The 9,807-nt window shown below is 34.2% G+C and overlaps 1 protein-coding gene across 5 annotated transcripts in view; it reads right to left on the bottom strand.

The window, feature by feature from the left end:
* The window catches only part of LOC119832284 (caskin-2), a 189,075-nt gene that overhangs the window by 78,974 nt on the left and 100,294 nt on the right, over positions 1-9,807 (bottom strand). For 2 of the 5 annotated variants that reach the window (XM_038355945.1, XM_038355946.1), the window contains exon 2: positions 8,519-9,085. The exons of the other annotated variants lie outside the window; for them this stretch is intronic. In XM_038355945.1, the coding sequence (XP_038211873.1) occupies positions 8,519-9,056 (538 nt within the window). In that variant the 5' untranslated portion in view covers positions 9,057-9,085. The remainder of the gene's footprint in view (positions 1-8,518; positions 9,086-9,807) is intronic. 5 annotated transcript variants of the gene reach the window in all.

Genomic DNA, 9,807 nt, shown 5'->3' with positions numbered 1-9,807 from the left:
ATATAGTAGATACCAACATAATATTTCGGTTAAAATGTTTTATTACATCAAAAACTCGTAATGACATAACCGTCCACAGCGTGGTCAGATGACAGGCTATAATTTACCCTTTCGTATGTACTAGTTATTCACCATCTTCGGCCATCATGTAACAACTTCATATCGATTTTGATTAAAGCGTTGTCATGTTTGACTTGGGTAAAGAGTTTATCGTGTAATTGCTTTTGCAAATTCCTTTTGAATGTAAATTGAAGCAATTAAGAAAGGCCGATTATATACTCAGCTGTGAAAAACGCAGAATTTGTTTTGTTAATTTCAACCATGTAAAATGTTTCGATATCTACCTCAAATGTTTTTATTACTTGTTTTTTTTTTACAAAGGTAATAGACTGTTTTATTATTTTTGAAATGGCTCAAGGTAATACATTATCAGAAAGTTATATAGCAGCAGTATAATTTCAAGATTAGAGCACAAATTAAAATTTGAAAACGATACAGCTACAAGTGAAATTTAAATAAATTAATTGCCCTTTAAAAGATTCCTTACCTTACCTTGCAAATTTTTAAATTGAAATTACATATTTTTAACTATCTGTTCGCCCCGGCTTCGTATGTAGTACATATTTAACAATGCCACTAAATAAAGATCCGGCGTTCGAATGGTGCTATAACATTCGAAATCCGTTCAGTAGTATTTAAGTAAAAACGTAAAAAATATACATATGCAAACAAAAACACAAACGTTTCAATATTCTCATAGTATAGACAATTTAAAAGCAGTTGTGGCTCAGTGGTGAGAACCTCGGACTTCAAAATCGATAAGTCGGGGTTCGAGACCGGGCGAGCGTGCAGGAAATAAATTGATTTTTCAATTTATCTGCGCATGTGGATAACATCACCTCTGCTTAAACGGTGAAGGAAAACATCGTGAGGAAACCGGCATGTCCAAGAATTAAAAAGTTCCACGACGTGTGACATCTGCTAACCCGCACTTGGCCAGCGTGGTGGATTATGGCCTGAACCCTCATAGGAGGCTTGTGTCCCAGCAGTGGGAACATATATGGGCTGATGATGATGATGATGATAGACAATTTAAGAATCATTTCCGTTTTGATCTCATAATTCATTGAAACAATAATATTGATAGTAAACCCCTGGATCAATGCCTTGTATTTTAGCGAATTCGTGTATTCATGTATACAAAACGCATGTACACAACGTTGTATCAATCAGACACAACAAACAGAGATGCAGTGTCTCCGCGTCTAGTCGGAGAACGGCAAATATTGCGTATTTACTTCTAATAATATATTCTATGTTACGATTCCCCACCGGAACATTGGCTTGCTTTTTAATAAATATTAAGCCTTATTTTAAAAGGTGCATTATTTCAATATTTTTAATGTTACGCGTATTTTACACGTCCTTATGCCAAACAATAATAATTAAGTGATAACTCACTCCGATCCTGAGATATTTTGTAAATTGGTACTCACCTGAAACAAATGACAAAAACTATATTAGATATTTATCAATCAGTACATTAAGGATGTCTTGGGATAATCGCAAATGACGTATTTCAAAAAAGTGTATGATATATAGATAATGTAAAATTGCAATAATTCTATAGTCTATGCGTATTCTAAATAGCCTATTCATTTTTTTTTTTATACTTCTATATGTATTATATTATATAAGCAGATAAAAGCAGATAAAAACTCACGTGATCAATATTTTTTGGTAACTACTGCTGACTTAAAACATTATAATAGAACGCGACTTTTGTGATTTGTATGCTTGTTTAAGCCAATAACTAACCTAAGACACTTCTTCGATTTACAATGTCTCACGATTTGATATATTAAATGTAGATCCCTCTAAAGCTTAAGGCTATATCTATACTTATATTATAAGGAGGTAACATTTGTAGGGGCAATGTCTGGATCCGAAGAAGTGATTTTAAAATTATATTACCAATAAACAGAAACATAGCCTATATTAGTATGAGATAATTTTCAAGACCAGTATAGTAGGCAGCTTTATGTTGAAAATACACTACGTTTTACCAATAATTTGAGGCATGCATGATGCACATGAATCGTGATATTATGTGATATCAGACTCCGTGGTAATTGTCATTGATATCGCTAACGACCACCTTAATGGTGAAACGTGATATTTAACTATGGCTGGTGTGATATAATTCAGTGTATACTGCATTGCATGTCTGCTGTTGCATTTAAAACGTTTAGGTACGTTTTGTACATTTGAATATGACAATTTTCGTATGATTTTAGAGAATCTAATTGGAAAAAAAGGAGAGGGTAATCAATTCTTTTTTTTCTGAGAACTCAAAACTTTGGTCTGGTAAAACAAATTTTATAATTCTTGTCTTTAATGTTGACTCAATACAACGAAAGCGTATTGCTTAACATTCGAACTTGAAAGTTAAAAAGCAACAAAGTATATATTTAGAACGTAAACAATGACCGATCCGAGGGGGATACATCCAATCAATACAAACAATATCAATTGATTAATAGCGACGCACTTCCTAATCCATTGTAATCTGTACACACGTGTACAGACAGGGGCCGCCAGCTAACTCGGTGAAACGCAACAAAAACGTGTCATATTACAATGATTTATTAAGCCGAGTGACTGAGGAGGAAGTTTTTAATGCAAATATTGTAATTATTTACAGAAGTACGTAGTTTGATTAGACATTAAGAAATTTGGCTGTGGAATTGAATCTTATGCTCAATTCAGATAACTAATTCAACAAATACGACGACATAGATTTTGATTGAAAGGAAATAAATGGATCTTGCTAAACAAAACGCAACTGAGAAAAGTTAATTATTAGAATGTCACAATTAAACATATCCTTTACGTAATATTTTAATAAAAAAAACCTACAACGTTTTCATTTGCAGCATTAGAAAGTCTTCCACAACAAATCAAAGACGAAAACTCGCAATAACACAACACTAAATCCCCAATCATAGCACAAAGCCATTCGCTAAACTATTTCGATTCATGAAATTTCCAAGTCTGACTAGAATGACTGACGAAATATTTTATACCCTTACCTTGTACTAAAAGGACGCGGGGCCGAACAATGCTATATTGAAGGTATCACAAAGGGCACATGGAGCTTTCAATAATGGCCAACAGGATCCAACCTGAGCTCAAGAATTCGAGGGGGACTCTTTTTACGCTATTTGTCGTCTTCAATTTGGCTGGGAACGATCGCAATTATATGACCTCGCTATGCACCCGAGCGCTATCCGTGACGCCAGCTGACGTTTCTCTTTATTAAATGAATAATATGAGACCATGTCTATTTTTATCATATTCTAGAAAAAAATGAAGAGTTTTATTGTAAAGATAAGTATTTTTATTCTCCGCAGAGTTAATACAATTCATTTAGAGAGCGCAATGAGAATAGACAGGAAACAGTTAGCAAGATTGCCATGAATATGGAAAAATTATTTATTACAGACAACTTAAAAATACAGATAATCATTGCCACAATAATAACATACGTAAATGGGCTCACTAGGTACCTACTTCGTTAGGGAAATGTTAACTTGATCTATTTATTACGTGTTTAGAAAGCTAGTACAAAGAGAGAAACCATCGATAGCACAGGCTTTGTAATGAGTAACGATTATAAATTATAATTTGAAATACCGACGGTCCGGCGACTATTTCTATTATGAGAAACAAAAAATGAATTGTTTGAAGACAGTCATAATGTTATCTGACCATTAATCACCTAACACAAAAAATGGCAATACGCTATCAATACACAACTAATTCATTTACACCCACCTATCTAAGTGTATGTTAGAAAGCTATTAGAAACTTACGCATTAATATTATATTGAAAACATTTTTAACATATTTAACAAGATATAATATTCTGTACATAATGATCCGGTGCAGAGCACAATACGGTATATACATGGTAGGTTTTCTACATGAGTAATGTGCTAAGATTTTGTCCCTTTGTTTTTATGATGAATGAAACAGGATTTTCTGACGTCATTGAATTGAGGTGTTCGCGAAGAGCCGTGCAATCTTAGAGAGACAATGCCGTTCTTATGCAACAAAAGAATATTATTTACAGCTGCAATAACAATTTGTACGTTGTCATACGGGTCAACTTTTATATATATATATATATTGTTTTGTATATTTAAGAATTTTATTTTGTGTACAGTGCATAGTTTTTGCTTTCCTCGTGAATATGAACCGTATATGGTATCTATTATCACGGTTTTCAACATTGAAAACTATTTTATAATACGAAATCACTAATCAATATATCGGTTATAAAATTTGATAACATATTGCATTAATATTTAAAAATGTTCGGACTAACTAAATATACAAATAGCGGGCCAATGAATGTAGTCTTTTTGAAGTAAATATCCAAAACTTACTTTAATTAGAGTAAATTTGTTAAACACGATGTCTTACGTTGGAAGGAATAATAATCAAAGCATATTTAGTTATAAGAAATGCGATAATGTGAAGAAAATGCGTGATTTAAGCAGATACGTATAACCATGGGCACGCTTCTCTTATTCCCCGCAGATAGCACTTTTCGTGCCCATTATATATCATTATACTAACTTTCACAGGCGTATGTGTCAATTAGTTGAAAATTATACATAACTTCGGACAATACCGCACTTCGCTGTTGTAATTTTCGCATTTGCAACCTTACTTGCATAAGTCAAGGTTGAAATTCGTGTGTGTGTCGCACGTGCCATTTTACAACACGATAAATATCTTCGGAAACAATGCGTACTTAAAGACGGGAATTTTGTTAAAAGTGGACGGTTAATGGCCGTCCGCTTTACTAATATACGAGAAATATTACACTATTCCACCACAAATTTGTTTTAACAATTCTTTTGTTCTAATACTTTTGATACTCTCAACGGGATTCAATCCTCGAGGGGCAAGAATACAAAGATGAAACGCTATTAGTTCTATCAAATTTCAATAAGTCTCATCAGTCGCTTACTATAGAATCTATAGATTTTTATAAAAAATTATTTCAATTAGAAATAATAAGGTTCTGTATTTTTAATAACAAAAATATATAATAGCGAATTTTTATAAACTATCTTTAATAGTATTTATAAAGTCGACATATTATGCACTTTCAGATGAACAAATATGAGTTTATTTCACTCGTACACAACGAGCTCTCACTAAGTACACTTTAACAAGCCTATGATGTTTGATTACCTGCATTTTACGGTAAATTATGTGTCATTGACATTTTCCCAGTCGCTTCTGATATTACTACTTTGATCGCTTATTTACGATGTTTAATATGAGAAGTCTGAGTGCGCATCATGTCGCATTCCCTTGTGAGGTAAGGGGCAGATTATTATTAGTAGGGCATCGATCGATTTGTTAAGCAATTTAGCTATGAAATGTATTATTCCTTAAAAGGTAATGTTTTCCTATACATTATATACACGATTATTATAGACGTTTATTTAAAAATAATGCCATTTTTTAAATATAAATTCTTTAGTTTTACTCATGTCATCGTATTTCCAAACCTCACAAACAATTTTTCACATACAATAAAATAATCACCGAAGGAATAGTAATCAAGTACGTACAATTATCTTCTATGGAATATACAAGAAACACGAGAAAAATACGACTCATCACGTTCTTTGGGAATCCCATCAAAGCATATACCTCAGAACATAATCATCCCCGGCTTAATACTGAATTAGTGGTCTTACAGAGATCTTCGGGAAGGTTCCATTGTTCACCTTAATTGTTATTGTGCAGAATTAATTTGGGAGCGAGCTTAGCGTCTCGCTGTATCTTTTGTCAGATTGTGGATATAATCTGTTCATTATAATGATTCATAGTGAATGTCAGTTATGCGTCGTTATTGGATTAAGTTCGGATGTGATACTATAATATCGTCTCGTGTTTTATCTGCTGAGAAAACTTTTCTAGATGATATTCTGGCACAGTACAGGTAAGTAAATAATTCATATTAAGAGCATAGATAATGTAATGTTATTTGTTCTATTTGTTAGTGTATCTATACAAAGTTCTATTTGTTTTTATTATATTTTACACGAAAAAAATTATTTATTGCATTTTGATTGAAATTTCACCTTTCTATTTAATCTACCTACGCACGTATTAACGATGAACGATATTCAGACAAACAAATATAACAAATCTGTATGATCGGAATCTGCAATGGCCCTTTGCGTATTAAATAAAAATCGAGAGTCTAATTCTAATACTAGGACATACAAACGTGTCTGATTCTAAGATTTACTATATGTGCTGATGATACCTCGTGGTACGTGGCAGCGCTTGATAACCCGCGTCTACGTGAGGTGGCCAAAATGACCCGCCTCGTGCAAAAATTGATAAGCATGATAACAGTGCCTGTTATTAAGCGATAATAATATCCAACTACCGCAGCTATTTTTGCAGTTGTTCTGATGTTATGCGCACTGCATGCACATCTTAATCGTTTTTTCGTGATTTATCTCTATTCAGAAATGCTATTATGATGTCAGCAATACATTATATTAACAAAAATACATACTTCTTTAAAAAACTGGTATCTAAGGTATATATTTTTGGATATAGAGAAGGAATGCATACACAAAATTTTTATTCGAAAGCATTGCAAAGTTTTTTAAAAAGCGATCGAAAAGAACGAAATATCAAAAGGGTAACCTTTATTATGAATAGGTAGCTTTTCAAAACATATCCACTGATTAATATCGATGAGTTAGCCAAAAAAAAAATGAATGAGACACTCACAATCTACTTTGACAAATTGAAAATAAAACTGAATAACGCCAGGCTTAATAAATCTAAATAACAAAAGCAATTTAGCTAAGAGACAGGATCGGTTGTCATCCCATCGCCGACGAATGTTGAATAAATGCTGACAGACCGCATCGACCCTTGGACATTGGACGTGTTATGTCAGCTACACAGATTGAATTAGAGAAAGCAGAAGCAATGCAATGAAGTTTATTAGACTACACTTGTGAATGTAACGAAGTAACATTGAGATCACATGTTAAACATGTTTACATTTAATCTTTATACACTCGATTATTTTGATGATCAATACTCAATATCTATCCAATATGCATATTGCTTACATTCCTGTTGCATACGCAATTTGTCAACCACCTTTTTATGTCTTAAACAGAGGAACAGAATCGAATAATTTTTGATTTTGTAGACACTATTTCGTTTGAAAGAAGAACATAGATGAATCATACAGCAATTACGTATAACAACTAGTAACATAGGAACCATTTTCAAATATGTTACGCTTAGCATGAGAACGTGAAAACATAAAGGACGCGCTTTAGGCTCCATCACGGGAACTAGACCCGGTAACTTTTATACGAGTCGCGCTTTGTGCTAGAAAGCTGAGAGCATTGTAACGGAAAATTAAAAAGGCAATTTTCTAAATGAGACCAGCGCAGTACCTACAGGGTTAAACTCCGCACGTCACACGGGAGATAAGCTTTGTATTCGCCCCCAGTTTATGTTCGATCTTATAATTTTGTGAGGGAACTGCAATAAACTTCGTACAACGTTGTAAATAATAAAATAGATATAACAAAATATGTACCTACCTAGCAACGCTGCAGCACTACGATTATATGATAAGATACTATGTAAGTATGCTGCGATAATATTATGAACGTTTCGAGAACAGATTTAATAAAGGAACGAGTTATACATTTTTTTATGGTATTTAATAGCGCCGTAATTCGAATCGGACAAATTATGTAACACGAAGGAAAATATGATACCTTCACGACGATACACCTACACATGATTTAAGATAATCAAGGCTAAGGTCTCTTGCCGTTGATAGGATACGGTTGCAAGTCGTTTACAGTTTTATTGTAGGTGGACACGACCTTGATATAAACAGATGGCGTTTTCTTAAGGAACATGCATACATAATTATGAAACAAAACGAGTTAACCTCATTAATGGATCTAGATATCTTCTAATTTAAAACAAATTATGGAGAAATTAATTAATCTTTACCACTGGCATCACTTTATCATTATAACGGATGGAATAAACACAGTAATAAATCAAACACTTGCATCAGAAAAACGAATTAATCAACATTTAAGATACCAACAATTGCATAATTTGAATGAAAGAAAACGCTTAATTCTCTTAAGCTGCTCGGTTAATCACAGAATTAAAGCAACCTCTTCTGGTCATTTGTACCCGTCGCACTAATAATAATTAACTTGGACGAGACCGCCGCGGTAAATGGTTAACAGCCGTTTAAATTAGAGAATAATGAGACGAGTTACCGGATTTCTAAAGGTTAAGCGTTATGTTTACGCATTTGTTACTTTTTTAGAGGCTGTTAATTAGCGCACTACCATCGTGCTCTAGCAATGAATGATGCTATGAATTAGATAAGCTAAAGTGATAAGTCTCGAAGACTCACATAATAGGAGGTTTTTCCAGCTTCCGCCGAGTGCGCGGAGGCAGCGATGCAACCGGGGCGTAGGGTTGGCTGGCGGTGCTCGAGGTAACGGCACTCTTACGTCTCCTTCTGAAGAACTTCTGCCTAAAAGCGACGACCCACGATCTCTAGACAAAGATCTACGCCTTCCAAATGGTGCGCCTCTCACGGTTGCGAAACTTTCTTCTCCGTTCACCTTGAATGTATCCATTGGAATACCTTCTGGTTCTTCCCTTCTGCTCCTCACTGAAAATGTTCTTCTAAAACCATTCGCAAGTCCTTCCATTGTCTTTCTCTTCGGTCTTTGTATTTCTTCAGAACTAATGACAGTAATGTCGTCAAGATCTTGCGCGTCATATGCTCTATGGGCTCTGTTCGATTCTAATCCAGAGAGGTCCTCAACGCCTCCATGGCGGTACCTCAGTGGTTTCCCTCTATCGATTATACCGAGTTCATCGTAGCTTCTATAAGTGGATGTCCGCCGCGGCGCTGGAGGCCGACCAGCTCTGTCAATCGTCATTGTTAATGTCTTTCCAATTTAGTATCGACCTGATGAACAAATTATTATATTAGGACAACTCTTCTTCTCTTTTTTGTACATCTTCTGATGATATTGGCTTGCTTCATTTAATTGCAAATGTGTTTGAACATAAAGCTGCTAAAAGAATCTTTATTAGGAAAATGTGTCCTTAATATCTATTGGCTATAATACGTCGTTTACGGGAGTGCTTTAAGAATTTGTTCCAATTATGTTCTCCCTATAAGGCAATCGGTGATTATCCTTGACGGCACAGTAGTTATTATTGTAACTTATTGTTATATTTGCGTGCAGTACGATCGTTTAACATAACAGTATCGTGACTTGTCAAAGTTTTGAATTTGCTGATATAATTGTTTGTCGAAGATTGACTAAAGGATTTTAATAACAAGCTAACAAAGACGGTGCGCTACGAGTGTTTTGCCGGTTTGCTTTTGCTTGCGGTTGATTATTCAAATAACAAATGATGCTAGGAACGAAGTGAGTATTTGTATAAAGCGAACGAGTAATGTTTGGATGTTTGGCTTTTGGTTATCCATCGGAAATCGTCCAAAGCGGTTGGCAAACGAAAACAAGGTCGAGAGTCATTTCGTCGCTGTTATTAATGTTAAACAGAATTCTCTACTAGTTTGTATAACGGCTAAGATTTACGGTGAACATTTATATTATTCTTGAAGCATTATGTTTAAATCATACCTTCTACATTCAAAAGCTGATAGATTATTACCATTCG

This window comes from Zerene cesonia, chromosome 15, assembly GCF_012273895.1.
Source record: "Zerene cesonia ecotype Mississippi chromosome 15, Zerene_cesonia_1.1, whole genome shotgun sequence".
In the NCBI taxonomy this organism is placed as follows: Eukaryota; Metazoa; Arthropoda; class Insecta; order Lepidoptera; family Pieridae; genus Zerene; species Zerene cesonia.
Note: the sequence above shows the minus strand (reverse complement) of the source record. Positions and strands in the feature narration are given on the sequence as shown.